The sequence below is a fragment of the Phaethon lepturus genome, unplaced genomic scaffold (genome assembly GCF_000687285.1).
Source record: "Phaethon lepturus isolate BGI_N335 unplaced genomic scaffold, ASM68728v1 scaffold10369, whole genome shotgun sequence".
In the NCBI taxonomy this organism is placed as follows: domain Eukaryota; kingdom Metazoa; phylum Chordata; class Aves; order Phaethontiformes; family Phaethontidae; genus Phaethon; species Phaethon lepturus.
The window spans coordinates 72,418-95,308 of record NW_010564168.1 but is presented as its reverse complement, the minus strand read 5'-3'; the positions used below and the strand labels follow the sequence as shown (position 1 = coordinate 95,308).

At 36.9% G+C, this 22,891-nt stretch overlaps 1 protein-coding gene across 1 annotated transcript in view; it reads left to right on the top strand.

The window, feature by feature from the left end:
* LOC104626765 (transcription factor SOX-6-like) overlaps nt 1-22,891 on the top strand; it is a gene marked incomplete at its 3' end in the record, with an annotated part of 141,078 nt that overhangs the window by 68,015 nt on the left and 50,172 nt on the right. The window contains exons 4-5 of the mRNA XM_010294785.1: nt 16,053-16,225; nt 19,789-19,857. Coding sequence (XP_010293087.1) covers nt 16,053-16,225; nt 19,789-19,857 — 242 coding nt within the window. The remainder of the gene's footprint in view (nt 1-16,052; nt 16,226-19,788; nt 19,858-22,891) is intronic.

The window sequence follows — 22,891 nt, the reverse complement described above, 5'->3', positions numbered from 1 at the left end:
GTGATTGACAAAGGCACTTGCAGTCTCTCAGCGTACTTTCAGATAATATATCCCACCGTAAGACAAATATGAACACTTGGTGCTAAGTACTGGCTGTGAGCAGGTCATACTGAGAACTCTCCATCTGCTGACCTGGAAAAACCATAGTCAGTCTCCACGCATGTTCAAGTTTAGTTAACTTCATAGGTAGGTAAGTCTCTTCTCTCACTTTGCCTCTTCCTGTCCCCTTCCATGTTTATTGTGCTAACAAACACTGAGAAAAACACATTTCTGAGTTATAGCTACAACTACTGAAAAGGGCTGCGGTGATAATCAGCAAATCACCTGCAACAAAATATAGGTGTTAACTGCACATCAGCTGAATCTGCCATAAGAAATTTACATTATGACAGCTATGCCTGTGTGAAATGTTTGAATGCATTCAACATAGAAATTAATATAAAGTTCAATTTTGGAAGTGAGGGAAAGTGAAGCTTTATGTGACGAAAATGAACGTTGTTTAACTTGTTTTAATGAAATAGTCTTGACAAAGGAGAAGAGTGATCCTTGCAATAGGCCCACTCCAACACTTGCAGCATGATCTGTAAAAGGAGAACACTGCTCCTCACCGGTCAAAGTCAGATCCTATAGAGCAGCTGGCATCACCAATGCTCAGACTGGGACTACTGTCTGAAACGGTAACGTTTATAGACTCAGTTTCTGTGATGGTTCTTAACAACCTCTGAGAGGTGTGTATTTTTTTTTAAACAAAACTAATGTGCCATTTTTCACTGGATTTCTGAAAGAGTTTGTTTCCTGTTGTTCATGAACTCAAGATATATTTGTTTCATTTTCTTGCCTGACAGCTAGAAGATAGGGATTGGTTAAACGATACTGTGAGAATTAGAAGGTTAGTTGGTAAACTAGGTAATGCTTTTGCCATGTATATGTATTCAGGCTTTCACAGTAGTGCTCTTTTTTGTCACTTTTATGCTATGGCATCATGGGTGTAGAGTTGCGCATTTGGTTAAGCACCTGAGAAAGTCACTTCTCTTAAAGTATGTACACTGAATTAATACCTAAAGCAATACTGAATACTTCAGTTAGTAAAAATCTTTATTTTTTTCATAGGGAAATAAATGTGAATGACTGTGTGTAAGTGTTACCTTATAAATGCATTTTCTGTATTGTCTTCACATGTCAGATTGGTATTCATAGCTGTGCAAGCTGGTGGTCTTATGTGGACTTTTGTCTGTATATGTCGAGTCCATGATATAACTGAAAGCTTACTGCAAGCTTAGCTTTACTGCAAGCTGCTGGAGGTCCCCTAAATGCAGAACATTTAATGTACACAAGAGCAGAAAAATCTCATCTTTGCTATTAGATATCAAGCCAGTAATGTAAGAAGTCCAAGATTTGAAAATCTGTAAGTGAATGCAGTCCTTGCTACTTTGAAGTTACCAAAGTGCTACTGAGTTCTAGAAAGTGATATCTAAATACCCCATGTCCTTCAGTGGTTCTTCACAAATATTTCCATTTATGACTGTGTTTATTTTGATACCCTGAAATTATAATGATAACATAATGTATTGATGGTTATATGTTAGAATTTAGCTGTAAGGGTGCAGCTGAAAACTTTCTTTTGTGCTAAGATTATTAACTATACGAAACTCAAAGTGAGCGACTTAAGGTTTTGACTGAAACGTGTCGGCCCTAAGCCTGTATACACCTTCACACAGATCCAGGTTCTCATGTCCACCAGCTAGTGTTGCACATCAGAAAAGTAAATGAAACTACTTTTACTTTAAGGAAAGACAGTTGGTAGACTCATAGATATGAATTCTCGTACAGGGAAAACAAATCTTAATAAAAAAATAATCAAATACTGTGTCTGAAGGGCTAAAGTTGCTACCCAAGAACTCAGAGAAAAAATGGAAAGGAAATCTTTGGTATAGAGAGAAGAAAAACAACCAAACATCCATTTGACTCCAGTGGGAACGATAAATGGGCACACACGAACAAGGAAGAACAGGGAAAGCATATGCTTTCACACTAACATTACCCCAGCCTCTGACTATTTTCAGTTCCAGGGATTTCCTGACTCTGATGTGGTTTGCTTATTTTGTATCAGTCAACTAGATCTCTCTTACCCACTTCCAAATACTTGTCCAGTCTCTCCCTGAGCCTATTTAAAAACTTTGCACCCGCAGCAGCTTTTACGAAGATATTCTGTGGCTCTAGTGTCCACTGTGTGAGGAACCGCCTGAGATCACAATGAACTGAAAACTTTTAAGGTGGTGTTATCTGATTCAGATACACCTATCTCATTTTTAAAAATAGTGTAAGATGTCATCTGAGTTAATGGGTGTTAGATGTTGAACGTATTTTTTAAAACATGGCCATAGATTTATCTGCAATAGTAAGAGTCCTAAATCCCTTTAAAATACCTGGCCCAGAGACACCTAAAACTAAGAAACCCCTTGGAAAAATACCTCAGATGCAGATGGATTGAAATTTTGATGTATATTTAAAATTAATAGAGAGGAAATCACCCTAAAATATGTTGCTGAAGTGCAAAAATATTTTTCAGCCCCAACTAGCCTTCATCTTAGTGGGCAGTATCTCAGCAGCACATTTATACTGATGTAACTTCAGAGAAACACGTCAGAAACATTACATCAAGTTGCAATATGTATGTTATTGCAGACATAGCTCATTTTTTTAATAGGACACTTAAAAGGCAGATGATTAACTTTCAAAACCAATCGAGCTAAGTCTCAGTAGAAATCTGTTTTCCCTGCTCCTGCTGCTTCTTCGTTTGTGGTTTTAGTTGTAGTGTCTTCTTATGAAGGAAAAATAATGATGAAATTGCAGTCACTCTAGAAATAAATTAATGAAAATGAAACTTGGACAGTGTTTCATTGTCTTACGGAGAGAGAAACAATTAGGAGATCCTTATTTCTTAAATATACCCCAGATCTCTTTATAACGTATTGAGTTAGAATACCGTTATAATGGAATTCAAAACCTCTTGGTGTGTTTCCTACATGCTCCCAGTGCCTCAAGATTTATTCTGAATTATCTTTAGGCTGTGCTTAAAGTTGTGCCTGAGTTCAGGTCTCGAATGTTAAATTATATTAAGTCTTTTGAATAGGCAGTGTTTATGTTTCCGTGCTGAGTGATCCCTTTTGAGTGGTAGAGTACCTATATAAGCATAACAAAATAACACGATACCACTCTCTGGTTTGAGACTGTGAAGAATTTCATTACCAGCCATTCTGTAGCAAAGGGCTGTGTTAAATGTTTTGGTTTGTGATCAACTAGGTATACACATAAATTGAATTAAGAAAATTTCCAACTGTACTTTTAGTTGCTTCTAAGAAACATCTGGCTAAACATACTCATGCTTGTGGTTAGAGTATAATTATACCAGAACACTCTTAGAATATGTGTGGAACTTCAGTCTGCAAATGTAGGCCACCTCTTTTGTGCTCTGGTTAATGTGATTTAGGAGGCTTTTCTGCAGTTAGAAAACTTGACGGCTAATTTTGTAGCATATTTCATAGGAGCACAACAAGCTTGTCATAGAATTCTAATTTGTTCTGGAATGTGTTCTATTTATTTATTTATATATAAAATAAACCCTGTGGGAACAACAAGCATAGTTTACTTGTTTGGTTTTTATTTCTCATATGCATACAGTGAGGTTGTGGTTATTTCAAAAGACGTAAGATAATTCATATTTGTAGCATTAATGTGCTCTGCTGAATTGGTTTTACAGATTACTAGGTTGTGTGTAGCAGATAAGTAGCACTTTCAATTTATAACTGTTTGATTATGAGAGAAATTTAAAATACTATTCATATTTTCAAGCCTGAAGCTGCCTTTTTTGACCACCTAATGCCATTATTGATGAACATATCAATGGACCTGTTTCAGAGGCCACTGAAATAAGTGTAAATCCTTCAACTGACTTCCGTGGGCACATTCTAAATGTATGAAATGTTGTTGCTGTTCCATACATATCAAAGGCTTTTGATTAAATTGTCTCTTCTTAGATGAAGTAGGAAGTTTCTTCTTTACAGCTTCCATGATAGACAGGCTATGCTAATGTCCTTGTTTTGCAATAAACTTTGCTTCTTCATTACTTATCACCAGAGGCAATAAAAATCTTCAGAGGCAAATATAAGTTTTTCATTGATATACTTGTTTGTATTTGTAAGACATGAAAGATGAACATGTAATTAAGATCAAAATTAAAATTTATATTTAAAGTATATAAATCTTGCAGTACTAATAGTCCTCATATTTATATTTAGACATTTCTGAGTGGTGTAGCTAATAACTACTAACTAAAAACTCATGGAAATAACTTATTTAACGAGATATAAAAAGTAACTGCAAGACATCATAAGTCAGAGTACGTTTCACAGGGGCACATCTCTTCTCCTGTGTATGTTGTGCATTCTGGATGTAGTAGAAGAAATGCACTTGGGTTACAATTTTGCGTAGAGGAAGAGAGGCAAGATTCCTAGAGTGTTTTGGAGTGGGATCCTCAGTGTTAACTTTAAGGCAAATGAACTCCAATAATAATCCTAATATGTAAATCGATAGCCTTTTTATACAAAAGCTGCAATGGTACCTATGGAAAGGATCTCTTCCCTTCTTGCACCCACAGAGAAAAGTATTAATTCCTGTCCCTGTTCTCATAGACCTTTCTAGTACACAGATGCTCAGGTACAATATAAGGCACCACATTGTCCTCCTTAAAACTAGATTAGCCCTGCGGGAAGATACAGTAATGACATATTTTTTCACCTGGTTTGCACATGTCCAACCACAGAACTATACATAAAAGCTGTATGGACTTCAGCTGTCACCTTTTCTTACCATCATGCCATATATGTAGTTATAGACATTACAGTGCAAAGTATTCCTCACTATTTACGGAGAAGAATCCTGTTATTTCTGCAAATACTGTGACACAAAAACAGAAAAAAAAAATTAAAAACCTTATTTTCTATAGCTTGCTGTTTAAAATGGAAAACTTAAGACATACGATTCTTTTTCATCTTTATTAACCCATAGTTTAGACAATGTAAGAATACTGAAAAAACAACCAAAAGCTTCTTTTACATCATGAACTTTTTTATGAAAGACAAATATCGGCTAACAGAATCATAAGTAACTATAAGTTCTATTATATAGGGAAATTAATGTTGTCTAATTCATACAAGTTATACTCACCAAATGAGATACTAAACTAACTTACTCTCAGCTTCCTTCCAGTCATTTATATGCATGTACATATACAATTCTCTTTCCAGAATAAGATTAGATAGAACACATACTCAGTTCATCCCTGTGATTGAAGATACAAGTTTTAATTGGAGAGCTCTTCCTTCCAAACAAGTGCTTTTTGCACTCGCACCACAACAGGAAGGAATACTACTTTAAAAAGAATGAAAAATTGTATAGATCACTTGGGATCATATCATGTTTACATAATAAAAAAATAATATTCATTTTGAAGAGTATCATAGTACCCAGAAATCACTTGTTAAAGTTAAAATTGAATATGGAAACAAAATTTTATCCAGCTGTACACTGTTATGAAAGAACAATCGATGAAATGGAGCAATTTCAAAATCAGTCCTGAATTCTCCATTTACATTTTTTTCTCCAGCAGACTCCTAATCTTTTCGTGTTGGTTGATAAGATCCTACTTATTCCAGACTGTCATCAGTTGTGGCTTTCAACATTGTAATTCCAAAGAAGATACTACCTATGATTGTACATTAAGCAAAACAAAATATCATTTCACATCTAAAAGTGGAGGTTACAAAAAAGTATCTTGCACCTTTTACTGCAATGTTTTGTATGAATATTAGAGGTGGCTTGGCATTCATATATCAGACCATCCTTTCCTCCATATCAAGGAATGGGTGCAAATGCTCATCTAGAACTAAAATATTTTTCTTATTTTCTGGAAATGAAGGGTAGGAGTTTTCCATTTATTTCAAACATCTTAAACATTACTTAACTAAATTAACATATCATGACACTACTAGCACAGCAGAACTCCATTCAGTAAATTTTACATGTCAGAAAAGAAAAAAATAATTGAATGAATGATCCAGGAAGCAAAATAATGTTTAGGACAAAATGCTGTTGTGTTGGAATCTGTATGAAGCTGGTGTAAAAGATGGGGCAGTATTTTGCTGTGTAGGCACCTTATTCTCAGTTTCACATCTATAGTTTCACATTAAGCTATAATGGAGAGAGGTAAGAATTTAATAAGAAAGTGCATTAAAAATTTCTAATACTATGTGCAGTTTTGTACATCAAATGATGCTGTCAGGACAAAACATCCTCAGATCTAAAACTGGGATGGTGCTATAGAATATGTATAAGTATAGGCTTTCTCTACTAACATTTTAAAATACCTAATATAGTGAGTTTTGTAGAAATTGAGAGATAGAATGTCATTAAAAACAACGTTATTCCATAATGTTCAGTGATGAGATATTTTGCACTTCTATTTGGCATCTGCTATTGGTCCTCCAACTATTACAAAATTCAGCCAAAGCTTACGAAAACATCCATGTGTTTTCAGTCAGGTTCAGAGATAAAATAATAGGGAAGGTGAACCAGTGGCTTCACTTACTGTGTATGGGAACATGGGGATCAGTTCCCATAGTCCTGTAAATAAAGGATATTTATGAAGTTTCTGGTTCTACATGTATGTGTAAATAATGTGAACAGAGAATTAGGTCTGCTGAGTTGTTGATTCCAGTGTAATGAAGAGGCTATAAGCGCTGTGAACATCATTGTTGTCGAGGGACTTGTTTTTTCTGATATTTAGTACGTGTCCCATCTTCAGAAGGAGAACGTTTGGTTATTTCCATTTGCCTATGAAACTTCTCCTGTTTTGTTATGTGAGAACTTAAAGTGTTATAGGACCATTCGATTGGAGCTGGTTGTACAGCCTTTGTAAATGAGAAAAATTACAGGATTTGATTTTCAAACCTTTTTATTACTTTCTTGTCTCCTTGAGGAAGACATAGCATTGGCCTGCTATTGTTTTTTGTGCTTAATGTGTGTTCTCTGATAGTGAAAGGAGAACCAATCTTGTGCCATTTTAACTTAAGATATTAACTTCCACAAAAAAAAAAAAAAAGGATTTGTGTGTGGGGATGTTTGCACAGAGAAGATTTTTGAAAATTTTTTCCTACTTTGATGTTTCAGTATTTCTGCTATCATTATTAACATAGTTTCTGGCATCTCAGTGTGATTTTTCTACAGAAGAGGAACTGTTATGTAGTACATAATGGTTAGATTTTCTATTTTTTTCTGTTTATCAATTTGTTTCACTTCCAATACCTCCCCTATCCTTTGGATTTTTTATTTTTTAATATACTATTTCCTTCTGTTGTACGGCCCACAAATACTGTTTATATGAGAATAACATCCTCCTCCCCCTCCCCTCCCTGATCTGGGGAAGTACAGTCATCTGTACTTAAATGGGAAAAACCGAAACTGAATGTCAGGATATTTTTTCAACTCTCTCAAGTCCTGAGTGAATAGCTTAAATGGATGGACCATCTTTCCTCCTCTCTTGTTTGTAATTTTTTTTCCTTTAAAAGCATTGGAATTGAGCATTAAAGTCAACAATAATAATAATGTTAATAATACAAATTTTGCTCTCTGTAGAACACCACCATGTCTATTTTATTTTGGTGTGCTGTGCCCTGGGCTACATTCTTCTCAGTCAACAGAATAAAACTACTAATTTTTCTTTTCTCTTTACATCATATTTTAGTGTTTGCATCACTGTACAGATTACTCACAGCCTATGGCCTCTGCTATATCATTATATTCTAATTCAGCAAGAACAGGTTAGCTGTGAGTTTTTAGTTGCAATGCATAATATGTATTTCTCTGTTTATATCCAGTATTAGCACATTTTTTCCCACATAGAGTCTGAACAGCTCATATTAGTTATATATGAAGCATTTCTACACCCACTGAAAGCACTAAAGCATTCTAATTGAGTCTCTACTTGGTTCTGAAAAACCCTAGGAATAATTTATTCAGAAAATTGTCGTTGTCTTTCTTCCAAATACGCATGCATGAATTAACACTTAATATGTACTTGAATTAACACTTAATATATAGTTCAAGTATTTTTTAGAATGTAAGGTAACAAGTTCTTCTGGAATTTGAGAGTAAGTCTAAGAAAATGGCTAATGTATTTTTTTTTTCCTTTTTAAAAGAAATCAAACAATACTAAAGTAGAATTGTATATATGAGATAGTAACAAAATTTCCATAGTTAAAGTGCTCCAAGGCTTATGTCAGCTAGTGTTCTTCTTTTCATATGTGTTAAAGAAAGTAAGGAGTCCAAGATTTTTGTTGGAATTCCGCTTTTTGCTGGGTGCTGGTTTGGAGGAGGGGAAGGTTGAAGCTCTGGCTAACATCACATTCTTTCCCACATTCCTGACGTGGATTACATTTTAGGACTCAACTGTGGATTCACCACATCCCTAAAAATGGGGCAACATTATAATTGTGCTGCTCCATGAGCTGACCTGGCACTCCTCGATCCAAGCCTTTGCCTAGCAGGTTACTTTGACAGTTGTTGGAACAGTTTGATAGTAACTTGTGAACAGTTTATGTTGACAACACAGTCACTGCAGTGTTGTTCTTTTGAATGTATTGCATTACTTTGTTTAGAACTGTTGTGAAAAACTGTCAAGGAAGAAAACCTCTGAATGTAAGATATTCCTCAGGAAACACTTGAGAATTGCTAAGAAGCAATGCAAGAACAGAAAGTCCAGCAAACACATGAGATCAAAAAAAAGTTAAAGGCCACGAAAGAGACATTGTCTCAGAAGAGGTGGTTATTTGCAGGAGCAAAGCTAAGGTACAAGCATTTGCTGGGAAATGCGAAGGCAGGTAAGCCTGCCTCAGTTGCCATCCAGTGATGGCAAATTGTTAGGGGAAGTATTCGGCTGGATTACTATATGCGTTCCCGTGACTTATTTGTTCTTAATGCAGAATAAACTGTTCTATGATTTGTGAAGTCTGAAGAAGCGATAAATCCTTCAAATTCTTTTGAGAAGGAGAAAAAACAACGGAGTGTGGCACGTTAAATGATCAAATAGGGCACCCGAAGGCTCAGAGGCACGATGACAAAGTGAGGGCCTGTGAGGGCACCCAGGTCCAGGGACTCCTGCCTCTATCCCAGCTCGACGTCAGGGAGAGAGCGGGATGCGCGCTGCCCTCCTGCATGTGTACTGTCTTCCCCGGCTAGGCAAGGCGTATGCGTGGACGGGACGAAAGCCTTGGTAGGATCCAACCTGAAGGGCAGTGGGGGCAGGAGCCTGATGTTTGCTGTGAGACGTGCCAGCAGCTTGGGCTGCGCAGAGCCAGAGAGGTGGCTGTGGCGATGGGGGTGCAGCTAGCCCTGCAGTCGCGGTCCCGGCCCTCTCCCTCTTCTGTCTGTGGGCATACTGACGTGGGAAAAGGAAGGGGCATCGTCACCTCGCTGAGGTAATTTAATTTTCACTCTGCTACCTGCAATTTTATGGCTGGTCTAGGAAAGGCACACTGGCCTTTGATAAGGTTAGGATTGCATTAAAACTCCCCTGTTCTGTGAATCGTAATCGTTCCAAATTGCTCCCACCTAAGAGACGGCTTAAGCATCTGAGGTTTAGTATATGTGAAATAAAGACGAATCCTGCCGGTTGTCAGTAAAGCGTTTTCACCCTTCTCATAAGCCCAGCTAACTTGGGCCGTCTTTTGTTTTTCTAAACTTGAGAAGCCGATTTTGCTCTACAGAACATTTTCAGTAGTTCCAAATATTAATTCCTGTTACTGTTTATGGACATAGGGTATTAATTTTTCCTTGGTTAAAACACAGAATCGTTTTGAGACACGGGGGTGCGGGGGATCTCACACCTTCACAAGAGAAGCTCTCCGCTGTGGTTTGCATGCTGGACATGTTTGCTGCCCTGCCTTCTGCGCTGGGATGCTACAAAGCACAATGGAAGCATTTATAAAACTTTTTATTGACTAAGGACTGGACAGTAGCATATGGGAACATCAACAATTGCTAACTGATCATGAAATAAAGAAATTCCAGTATTCTAGTGTTATAAAAAGAAGGGGGGAAAAGAAGTCATTCAGAACTTAGTCATATTGGTTCAGCTGTTGTAACCAAAGACTGATAAGATAATAGAGGTCTTTGTGGCTGTTTTCTACTGAAATGCTTTATCTTTATGATGCACTTGGGGCCCTTTAGAGTGGAAAGCTTTTTAAACTGCTGTTGGAGTTAGAACTCAAATTAGATGCTATTGCAAAGGCAAGGGGGCTCCTTAGTCAGGCAGCCCTCACAAAGTGACTTTTATCTCCGAAGCCTTTCCATTAGATTCTTACTTTCTTCTGTTTTCCGTGTTTATTTTTGTTGACTTTTGCTGCCCTACTTTGTGGCATTTAAAAGGTGACCCAATCAAAAAAGGGTAAATGCTAAATGCTGGGCAGAGCCTGTGAAGTAGAGACATCACAGCCTATCTGATGTGTGCTGCAGGCTGCCGTGTTAGACAGAATGGTTTAACCAGGTTATCTCTGGGCAGCTAAGATCAAATACACATTCTTTTATGTCTAGCATTATGTTTTTGCTTTCTTTTCAAACAATGTCCATTAAAAAAAAAAAGGGGATCTAACGGAGGAACTGGATTCATAAAGGCTATTTTTTTTTTTAAATGCTGAAATTGCTTAACTTGATTCAAAATAATTCAAACAATAATCAAAATTTGCTTTGGTTGATGATACTGTGGAACTGCAGTTATGTGATTTAAAGCCCTTCCTACTTTCTGGCAAAGTCCACACTTCTTTCTTGCATTACTGTCTCTTGATTTCATGAAAGTCACACTATGTGTTTATTCTAAGAACATAACAGGAGTAATCATTTGTGATTTATTAATTTGTATTTCCTGTAAGCATGTGGGGCAAAAGTTAGTTTAGATGCAGTGCATAAACAAGGATGATATTTGTCATGCTTTACTCTAATCACAGAATTCAAGAGAACCAATAATACTTTGCAGCTGTGTAGAGATTCCATGCAAAGATCTCAAAGCACTTCAGAAGCATTAACTAACCAGGCATAAAACCTCTGATTGGTAGTGTTTTACTTGGTGTTCACCTTGGGAAACTAAGGCAAGCACATTCAAGAACCCACAGTAATTTAGTGTCAGGGCTAAGAATTCTACTTCAGCAAGCCTTGGCTCATGCCTATAAATTTTTGGCTTATTTATGACTCCAGTATTTTGTCTTTTATTCATTTGATAGAATATGTGGTTTTATCTTGCTTTCTTTTGCTGAGTGTCAAAGAGATTAGTTTAAATTATACTAGGTAAGGCTAGAAGTCTATTTTTTCTTATTCCTGCTTATTTTTTTCCCTTACCAGCAGCTATTACTCTGCCTCTATCTCATGACAACTTGCCACAAGGACAGTTTCAAATTTAACATTGAAAAGCCTCCTGTGCTTGTTGACATGCACCTACATGTGTGTATAGACTGAATATGTAGTAAGAGGTGTCAGAAGTGTGTTAAAGTGGTAAACCACAGATTGGTAGGAACTATAGTTATAGTATGTACCTATAGCTACAGAATACTAGATTTTTAATCTTTTTTGCAACCCTTAAAGAAATCTAGGTAGATAAAATGCAAGAGGATGTTTATAATTTTTATTAAATGCATTTCATTCTAAGATATACAACGATCTTTTTATTATTTTGTGTACCAGAAGTCATGTAGTATTGTGATCAGTTTTAAAAGGTAGTTTTTTGCCACAAGCAGAATTCTTTCTAAATGTACTTTTAGACCACAAGTTGAACTCTCCTCTCTCTTTCAGCAGATTTATAGCTACTTTTTATTTTCTCACTCCTGGTTAGATTGACCTATGACCAGAATTTCTCAAAAGTTCTCTTTGATGCCTTAGTTCTGTTCAGTCAGACCATTTTATCTCAATTTGTGCTCAAATCCATACAAAAATAAAGGGTAAAACAATAAGCACACATGGAAAAATTAAATTATTGCTGCAATAAAATTATTTTTTATCTTATGATTATAATCACAAAGGCAAGAATATATAACCAAAGGACAATTAATAACTATTTTTTCTGAACTTTTGATAACACTAACTGTTATATTTTCATTTTAAAAATAAGTCCTTAAACACTATTGACTTCCCACCAATACTCAAAATTTAAATACTGCTGGTAAAGGGAGTCAATGGATCAAATTCAGTATATCTGAAGTCACTGAAATAAAGGCCCCTAAGAAAAATGTGTCAATTTTAAAGGTCTTTCCTAACTGAAGACCATTTTGTGATAGAGCCAAAGGTTAATAAAATCAGTAGTGAATGTTGCAATTTTACAGATAAGCTATTCACAACAAGTGTAGTTACTTGAATAAAAAGCTAATTCAGTTCTAAAATGCCACATGCAGTAGTAGTGAATAGCTGCTTTTAGGTGCTTTCTGGAGGAGGATGAAATACAGAATCACAGCACTCTTCTTTTCCAGCATCCCTGGCTGCCTGTAAATTGCTGTGAATGGGACTGTAGGCTGACAGGCTCTATTAAGACAAACTGCCTTTCTCATCGGAGAGATAAAATAAATCAGGTGTTTAGTCAAATTAAAATACTTCAGATGGAGCAGGCCCTGGGGAGCACTGATCCACCTGACAAATCTGAAAGAAACTCAAGACAGATGTGTTTTGGGGATAAGGAAGACCCCATGGAAAAAAAAAAAAGAAAAAAATGCACTCCTGTCTTTGCAGTAAGAGAATAGGATTAGAACAGAGCGCGAGCTGTGATATATAATATTTTATGGAAGCTGGCATATTTATTGTATATTTTTACTGAGCTTTTTGTTTTATCTCTTTTTATGGCAAATACATTTTACAGATAGCTATATTTTTATTATTTATAGATATTTTTAGTCAGCAGAAGAAGTTTATTTACTGGTAATGAGTTTAGGAATCTCCTTGCTTGCTGCAGTAAGTGGATGCAAAACAGATGATGATGGCACACAGCTACTGATGACCTCTCTTGGCCCAGCCAGATCAGCTCAATCTGGTCTGCATTCTGAGCAAGTTGTTTTTTATTGGTATTTAAACTGTAAAATAATGGTTGGGATTTTCCACTCTACAATTAAATTATAACTCCCCCCCACACTGTGTGTACAACAACATTCTGCATCTTAAGCTTTTTCTTGTCTTGAGCAGTGTTTGGTTAGGTGTCTTGCAGCTTCATGGAGGTCTTGTTATTTTCCAGGAGCACAGTGTACATTTTGTGGTCATCAGTTCTATTCTGTTGTTGGATTACATAGCACAGTACAAATTAAAGAGTAGAGTACTTTAAATGGGGTCATTCATTTCAGATGTGTTTCTCTGGGGGGAAAAAGGAAAGAAAAACAATTACTATGAATTCCTGAATAAGAACAGTATTTCTGCCTGCTATTGTATAAAATTCAGAAAAAAAAGAAAAAAGACCTTATAAGTTTGCTGCAACTATATCAAATGGTTCTAACTTAACATGACAAAACAACCAAATTTTGTAGCCTCAGCAGTCACTTTTTGTGGTAGCTTTCTACTCATATTATGAAGCAAGTATACAGAATAATATGGAAATGGAGCAGGAGATTAATATCTGCTTTGGGTGTGTAAAATATTTTATGACTGTAAGATCAGGGCCCTGCATTACAATGCCAAAGCTGCTTGACAGATGTGAAAGTCTCAAGCTGTGGTTTCCCGGGTGGCAGTGCACGGCAGTAAGTATCATTTGAGGCAGCAGGTTGCTTCCCATTGGCTTTCTAAAATAGATGGAGTGGTTGGTCTCTTCTAGTCACAATGGGCAAGGGAGTTTTTCTTTGGCAGAACAGCATTTTATCCGTGAAAAAGAATTTCAGTGTACAATAACATATGCAAAAGCACCTAAGTAACCTTTGATCCATGATGCAAAATCTTCAAGACTGAATAATACAGTTTAAGAGGGTTAAGGTAAGTCTATATTGAAGTTGTAGATAATTGAACTGGTATCAACAGTGTGGAGCTCAATAGAAGCTAATGGATCCTGGCAAGGCGGTACCTTCAGTGCAGTCATTTTTCTGGCCACATACCTGCCTAAGCTTACTTTCAAAAATCTTTTTTTTTTTATTGTTTTAAAACACCTTTTTTGCGCAGAACTCTCTTACTGCTTCAGTTGTACATCTCACGCTAAGGTTTTGCAATGAGTTGGTCTGAATATTAGACCGTCCTTTAGCTTTAACTTTATGCATCCATCATACTTCTTGTGACTAAGAAAATTGCTAACAATTTCTAAAACCTTTATTACAACAGAAGTTATTCATTTTTCTTTGTCCGGAGGCCTGTGTCACATGTATACTGAATTAAGATTTGGCATTACAGGGTACTGAAACACCAGTTTTTTGCAGACTCTTTTAAAACTAAGATAGTTAATAGTGGCTAAGAAATTGGATATTTTCAGTACTGTATGTTGTTAAATGCGGTTAAGAGATGTACAGGAAAAAAGGTACCCTTTGTTTCTGGGAGTTTGCTTTGTTTGGAGTGAATGACTTCAGCCATGCAGTTTCTTTTTCCATTGAAAGCAACTATAGACAGAGATTTTCTTGTATGCTGCTTTTGCAAATAAAATTCTGTTTAATGTTGGTCCCATCATAGCACAATGTAAGTAGTGGAGCATCTTGGGTTTGTGATGTGCTTGGCAGGAGTCTGTTTTGCCTTCCCTCTCCTTATGAAACCTGTCAACCTCTTTCTTCTCTTCCCTAGAAGATATCCATCTTACTCCTGGGAAGAAGGTGGAGTCATAATTTTGGTGACAGTTTCTCCATTCCCTCCCAGGTCCTGTTCCTCACACATTTTCTTCCTCTTCAAAAGTCCCGTGACAGCTTTACCACAGTCCTCTATTGTGAATGGAGGAGAGGAAGGGGGCGAATACCCTCCCTTTTCTGCCACTTCTCATATCATTGTGGCAGATTACAGACTGGACTAATTCTTGATTTGGTTCACATCTTTTCTAAGGCTCAGTTTTCCTCTACAGCATAAAGTTACTTCATTTATCCCACTTCCAACTGTAAACCTCTTTCAGATGCTCTTCCAGTACTCCTGAACTGCTACCTTACTGTACTTATATTACGTCTTATAGACCTGTGGGTCTGAGATACTCACACAAGGAAATGCAGCGTATGGCTCAAATATAGGAGCTGACATTGCTGTTTGTGACAGAGTAATATCTTCATACATAAGCTAAGATATTTTTGGATTGATTTGCAAAAGGACCCTGTACTCTCTATTTAGGAGACCCATGCAATTTGCCCATAAACAGACCATTGAGCATCATTAGTGCAAAGAATAAATGTACCGTAGTTTCATATTAATTAAGTCCTCTCTGTAGAGTAAACTTTGAAAGTTAAATGAAAATTTTTAAGCCATTTTCTCAGGTTAGCCATTTCTCTTAGGGACAAATAGAGCTCATTTTTAGTAGGCATTCCATAACCAAAGTTTACGTTTACCGAGATGACCTACCAGATATATGGGTATTTTAGAGAAATGATCAATAAACTATTAAACTGCTTCCTCCACTGAACAGCATTTTTTTTAGCTTCTTTACATACTTGGGGAAAAAAACAACAAAATATATAAAGTGAAGGAAAATTATGTCTAATCAACTGTGAATGTATTTACCACACTGGGCAGATTTAGATGGAAAAGATATAGGGATTTGTACATTGTGCATCATTAATTAATCCTGTCAGAAAAAAAAGAAATACTCTATATCTTTTCTGCTCCAATTTTTGTTATATCCTCCACTGCTTAGAGCACAGCAAAGCTATGTGCTAGATTCTTTTGGGATCTTTTGTTAATAAAATATATATTCAAGCTGCCACTTGAAATAAGCATGTAGGTGATTCAGCCTTCTTTTTTGGTGAATATTGCTTGGTAACTATTGTCTATCTCATATTTACAGTACATCTTTCCTGCACATTTAGGTACACCAGAAAGCCTGGCAGAAAAAGAGCGACAGCTCTCTACTATGATCACCCAGCTGATCAGCTTACGGGAGCAGCTCCTGGCTGCCCATGATGAACAGAAAAAGCTGGCAGCCTCACAAATTGAAAAACAACGGCAGCAAATGGACCTTGCTCGCCAACAGCAAGAACAGGTGAGGCTCCAAGAAAGAAACCTGTGCAAATGTTTCATGCAGAATGCTTATCATAAACACTGTTCTACTTGGTGTTTCCTTTCATCTTTTTTGTTAAAAGAGCTTAAATATCTTTAGAAATTACATCTTTTTCCAGAAGGAGGAAATATTACAAGACCCTCAGAAAAAAAGTGGGTGTGGACATTCAAATCACTTCTTTCCTAGAATAAATGGCATTTGATAGATTTCACAGTTTGTGCTTCTTACACTGAGATGCAGTTTTGGGAGTTACAAATAAGCCAGACTATAACCATTACTTAACTTTTTCTCTTTTTGAAAAGAAAATAATTGAACAGAAAACCTTAAGCATCCCCAAAACTTCAAATATCTTCTACAAGTAAGGTTTGATTTGTTTGTTTGTGTTATAGGGTTTTTTTTGTTGTTGTTGTTGTTTTTAAGATGCAGTTGTCTAAAGAGCTGTCCTTTTCTCAGTGTACAAAAGTGTAACAACAGTGATCCCATACACTAGTTCCCTAGGCATTAGTCAGACAGATCCAAATTAATGTGTGGTTTTTAGGAATCTGACATTATTACTAGAATTATCTTTTCAGTTAAACGTATTTTATGGAATATATACAGCAATATATGCTCTGTTGATTTTAATGAGTTGTGACGTCTGGTATTTTATGTGCTTGAGTATTTGCCCACATGTAGGAATATGGACTCATCCCCTAATGGAAAATAACATAAAGGAACACTGTAAAAAATCAGAAGTTAGAATGTCATTTAGCCATCCAGAGATGACACAGTAATTAACTATTGACACTTGTGAATAAGCTAGCACAAATTAATCTTGACACATTTGCAGACGAGTGATATCTTACAGTGAACACTTTGTAATTATATTTCAAAATGAAAATTAAATGACACTTAAAACTAGGTTGTCATGCTCAATGAAGCGAGTATGTAGCTCAACGGATAGGCAAATAAAATTCAGAATTTGAGCCACATGGTGCTTGTGTACCCTACTTTACTGTGTCAAGCCTATACATCAAGACTATGCTATGGTAATTGCATTGCGGGGTATTAAATACATTTTCTGTCACAGTACTGTTTCATCTAAGAGGAACCACTGACATTAGATGCTTCATTGTGTATTTCTGGTTTTCATCAAGAAATGCCCATTCAGATGGTACTGTATTGTACATACACGTACAAAAAACTGTTCACAAGCAGTCTGAACTCGGCAGATCAGTGCCTTTGCACATGTACCAAAGATCTCACCCTTGCCTTGGCTATAGCTTACCAGGGTAAGTAGCAGCCAGGTCACCAGCAGCTCCAAACAATTCTGCGCATTGGATACTGTGTATCTGTGAAAAAAGATACAGGACTCAGAAAAAATGACCCATGATGCAGCTCCATGCTGTGTCCAATTTCAATGTGAAATGACAAATAATTACTTTCTGAAGCTGAATATCATGATAATCTGTCTATTACCTTCACTGAGATTTTAGCAGCAGGGACAATGTGGACATAAACCCGACAGAGCTTATCTTTAGTGACAAGCGCTACACTTCTAAGATGGAATAGCGCAATTGGTGCGTTACTCATTAAAAATAGTAACTTAAGAACTCATGTAGGTTTTAAAAGATTATCTGTAACACAATTACCATTAGAGTTGCTTTTCCAAGTGTAGACACTACAGCTGACCACCGATCTGACAATAGATGACCTGAGGTCCTAGGAGCTGCCCGTAGGTCACCTGGGCACACAGGCCGCTAGTTCTGCTTGAACTGCCTTTTTCACTAGCAGACTAGGACCTGCTTCTTCAGTCTTCATTCACCATATTTTCATTGACTTTACTGGGAGATTTATCCAGAAATATTTGAATACCAGTCTCATACAGTGAGCTTGATCCCTGTTACAAGCATCAGTGTAGTGGGCTATGATAGATGCTTGATTCCTTTTCTGTGTGGCACTTAGCCTTGATCCAACCCCAGAATCACATAGACCTCAATTTGTCTCTTTGAGGCCGTATGCAAGACTTCAAATATGTATGGATTTTGTGTTGATCTCCTATACAAAACTGAATTTTAACTGTAGCAGTGAAATAAAAGACAAAGCTATTTCCAGGTGACAAAGTGAGGGATTAAGGAAATGACAGATTTGATCTCTGTGTGTGCACAATTACAAGCTGTTAACATGTAACTGCAGATTCCTTAGGAGTTAATCCGAACAGTTTTCACTAAAACTATGTGATTGTTTACTTCCAAATCAACCTTGCTACATTTCTGTAATTTTTTTATCATAAAAGCATTTTACTTAACTTTCTCTGTTTGTAACAGAGAGAGTAAGCGTGTCGGAAGATGGTGGGGAAGGAGTCCAGGAGGGGTTTTGGCAAAACCAAAACAGCGGACTCGAGTGACCAAGCTACCTTTGTCACCAACTTCTTGCTGGCTTATGTGGTTCCTCTGCTGTAGATAAATATTTATAGGATGGGAAATTATACTTAAGAAATGAAGGTAGCAGAACACTGCTGCGGTTGGGGTTTCCAGGAAACGCAGATCTTGTCCTTGTTTCAGGCTGCTGCACAGTTACCCTTCTAAAGCAGAAGTCCAGTTGTTCCCCCAGCTCCCTGCAGCTTCTTCCCCGTGGCTGCAGTCCCTGTTACCTATTGCAGGGAGCAGCTCTGTGGTCTGAGGGCAGCATCCTATACCCCTTCTGCTCTTGCATGCTGATTTTGGATGGTTTGTGGGAATTGGGGAGAGGGAGTGTCTGGAGCAGATTCTTTCTGGTTAGCCTCAGCGCTCCCTGCCCTGAGCACTTGCTTATCTCCATCTATGTTAAAGAAGGGATATAGTGAACCTTTACCCTGCAGATCCTTTACTGAACCTACCAAATGAGGGTAAGAATATCTACATATTTCATAGGGTTGTGTTGAAGGTGAGTTACTGAGCATTACTCCATTTATGCAGAATGAGACTCTACTTCCTTGAGGAGTTCCAAGAAAGACTTTGAGATTTACAAGAGACGTAATGTGCTGCTCATTGTGAATGAAGGTAGAGAAGCTTGCCCTAGGAGCTTGTGCTGAATAGTGAAACATCTATAAATACTAGCTAAGGCTCCAGTTCAGCAAAGCAGGAAAATGTGTCTTTAACCTTAAGCACCTGAGTAATCCCATCCCCATTCAGCAAAGCACTTAATTTTAAGCATGTGTTTCATTCCCATTGTAGCTAACAGTAATGCATCATAGTCAAAGATCACCACAGGCTTAAATGCTTTGTTGAATAGTGATGAGATTATTCACGTGCACACAGCTAAACCCGTGTTTCTATGCTTTGCAGAATTGAGGCCTAAGTGCTTAAAATACATATTTCTTACTGGCTAACTAGATTTTTATGTTGCATTTAAATTTTAAATGTTTGTCACATACATAGATACCTCTAAACTATCCTTAATTTTTTAAAAAAATAAATGATGCTTAATAAAATATAATAAAGAATAACTAATAAGATGTTTTTCACTCATAATATTGAAGTTTCAATATTACTGTTTTAATTTAATGGAAATTTTATTTCTAATAGATTGCAAGACAACAGCAGCAACTTCTGCAACAGCAGCACAAAATCAATCTACTGCAGCAGCAAATTCAGGTCAGTGTGTTTTATTGCTCTCTTCTGATTATACTTAAATTCCATTTATGGAGAGGGAAGGGTCTAAAATAAAGCAGCCATATGCTTTACTAACAAGCTTCGGTAAAGATGCTTCTTATGGAGGGTCTTTGTGTCTTAGAAAATTATTGTCAAACATATTTTTTGTGGAAAGAGCTTTTCTTTACTAAGCAGAGTTTTCTTAGGAAAGTTAGGAACTCTTTCTTAAATCTTGTCATTTAATCCTGAAATCTGCAATCCGTTTGACTTGTATTGTGTGAAGTAAAAGCACGGTTTCAATCATTGTTTATAGGATTCCTTATTCTACAAAGGCAAAATTGGCTTTATAAGAAATTTAGAAGAATGTTTTCCATTTCATTAACTAAAGCAAACAGCTATAGAATAGGATAATAGACACTGACACAGTACTAAGTCCCTGGGACCAGTCTGCTCATGTACAAAGAACCACAGGTATATGTGTCCAATGTACCTTTGGAGTAACTGTACCTTTGTGGATCTGGGAGGGTTCTGGAGGTATTCAATTATCTGTACTTGTACTCAAAACCTGGTTTAATTTTGCACAAATATATGCCGGTAGGGAATGACATGGACGTAAGAAGCATTGCTGAGTGACTGTATTACCTTCTCTGCTTTCCACTTTGAAAACATTTCCATGGGCCTGTTCTTTGATTTAAGTATTTCTGTTTGGTCTGACAGATGATTGTGCTGCCAGTAATTTCTTACAAGTTTGGACTATCAGGTTTTTTTCCTTAATCAGCTGATTGCCATGTTACTAGATGCCAAAACTGAAGTTTTTCCTTCCCTGATCCCAAAGGAATGCTTGTAAATGCTTTTGCAAATATTGTAATGCTGTTTCAGTTACACTTTAAGGAGTTTAATTAACATATATAAATGTATTGATACCTGGGATGGGAGAGACAATTGAATTTTAAAGCACCATCATTCTCATAGCGTATTGGAGGACTGCATGATCATATTAGGTGTACATAAAGGGTGGAAGAGGAAAAAATACACCAACTTTTCTAAGTGTTATTTGCAAGTCTGGCTTCAGAAAACAAAGCATCCTATAAAAAAGTCTTTTCTTGGCATAAAAACAAAGACTGAAACATAGCCGAGTTTGCTAAACAGAACACTTATTTGCATGAGAAATTTCTGATTTTTTAAACATGTTTATAAATTAGAACACAGAAAGAGGAATCATGACCAGGTAATTTTTGTTCCTATTTGGAGAATGTGGGTATGTTTTATTGGGAAGTATCCTGCTCCATAGTAAAAAGTTTTAAGGTACTTTATGTTTCAGTTCACTCACTACTTTCCAGTAGCTTTACCTTTCCACTGACTCCAGGGAAACACGGTCTTAGAATAGGGTGCAGGTTCATTTTCTTTTCACTCACAATTTCCATCTTGCATAGTGCTGAACCCTCCACAAGTTTTCTTTTCCATCCTTTTAATGTAGATGCAAAGAAGTAGTGTTTTAATGATTGTTCTGTTCATGAGAGCTGAATTATTTCTTGGTGATCTTTCTCTATGGTTGTTTCAAAATTCTTGCCAATTAAGTTCCTCTTATTCCATATTTCCTCAGTAGTTTGGCGTCTTTACCTTATGTTTACATGAATCTAATCAGTGTATTTGAGGCAGTGAGGACTGTTTCCTACCCCAGCTTGTTAGCCAGATTGGTAGTGGGCATCTCATTGCCCAAGCAACATTGTAGACTGCAGTATGAAACACTAGGCATGTTGGGCAGATGCCATCTCAAACATACATTGATCTTAGGAGGAGATTACCGAAAAAAAATTTGTTAGGAGATTGTTTCTTAGGCTAAACACCAGCTTACATAGCTCATTTGCTTGTGAGCTAAGTGGTTGTTCTTTGTTTATTTGTTCTTTCTTAATTCTGTGGCAGGTTTGCTAGCCAGGAGTTGCTTGGGAGAGAAGTTAGTTGCTCCGTCGCTTCTGCAGTTCGCAATAGGTTTGTTGCTATTGAATTGATTGCAAGTGTTAGTTTGTTGAGACCTGTAGCTCCCTGAGGGCTATAGGTGGGATGGAGGCAAACCAGGAGGCAGGCGAGAGATACAGTGCTGTGCCTGTTCTCCCAGGTCCCCTCCCAGCATCTTCCCAGGAAACCTCAGTACCGATATTGAAGTCGTGCTGGTGACTCTGGGTGGAATTTATCATACAAAAAGTAGCTAACTGCAGTGTAGACTCTGTCTCAATTAATTATCCAGATTGTTTTTATAGTGAACAGGGAGAAGCAGAGTGAATAGTTTTAGGATGCAATTCATCTTGTCCTAAAGTAGGCATTTAAAATATGTCAGATGAATTGTTCCCCAAAATGGCTGTTTCTCTCCATTAACTATAAAGGATAGGGAAGCCGATGCCTATAACGTAGAGATCTGAAGTGAGATGAGGTGAATCACCCTCTCCGTGGCTTGAGGGGGAAAAACAATTTTCCAATAAATATTTACATTCTCAGTTTAGTTTTTGGGCTTGGTAAAATTTTGAACTGTGTCCCCAATAACTTACTTAATTTTATTCAGAAGGTGCATTTGTTTAAAGACACTCTTGAGCAACCCCTTCTCAGGAAACAGCGATTACTTATATAAAATGGTATGGATCCTTCTCTGTGCTTTGTATGCATGGAAAAACAATAGTACTCTTCCCTGCCTCTCCCATTTTGAGAAGATTACAAAATACAAGCAGCACAGGTGCCAGTTCCATCTGGGTATGGGCCTATTCATGGCACTGCTGCTTTAAATAAGTACAGTATGTTCTCCAGGATGCAGGAGTGGGGCATTGCTGATGCAACATTTTCATCACATGAGACATACACAGTGTACCACTGTCATCTGCTGAGGTACAGTATCAATTATTAAACAATAATTTCTGTGCGTAAGTGCATCCAGTTTATTTAACCATTTAAACAATTAGAAATTACTTTAGATAAGGCTTACAAGACTTCTGTCAACCACATATAAAAGTGGAAATAATCCATATTAAATAAAACACATCTTTCCCTG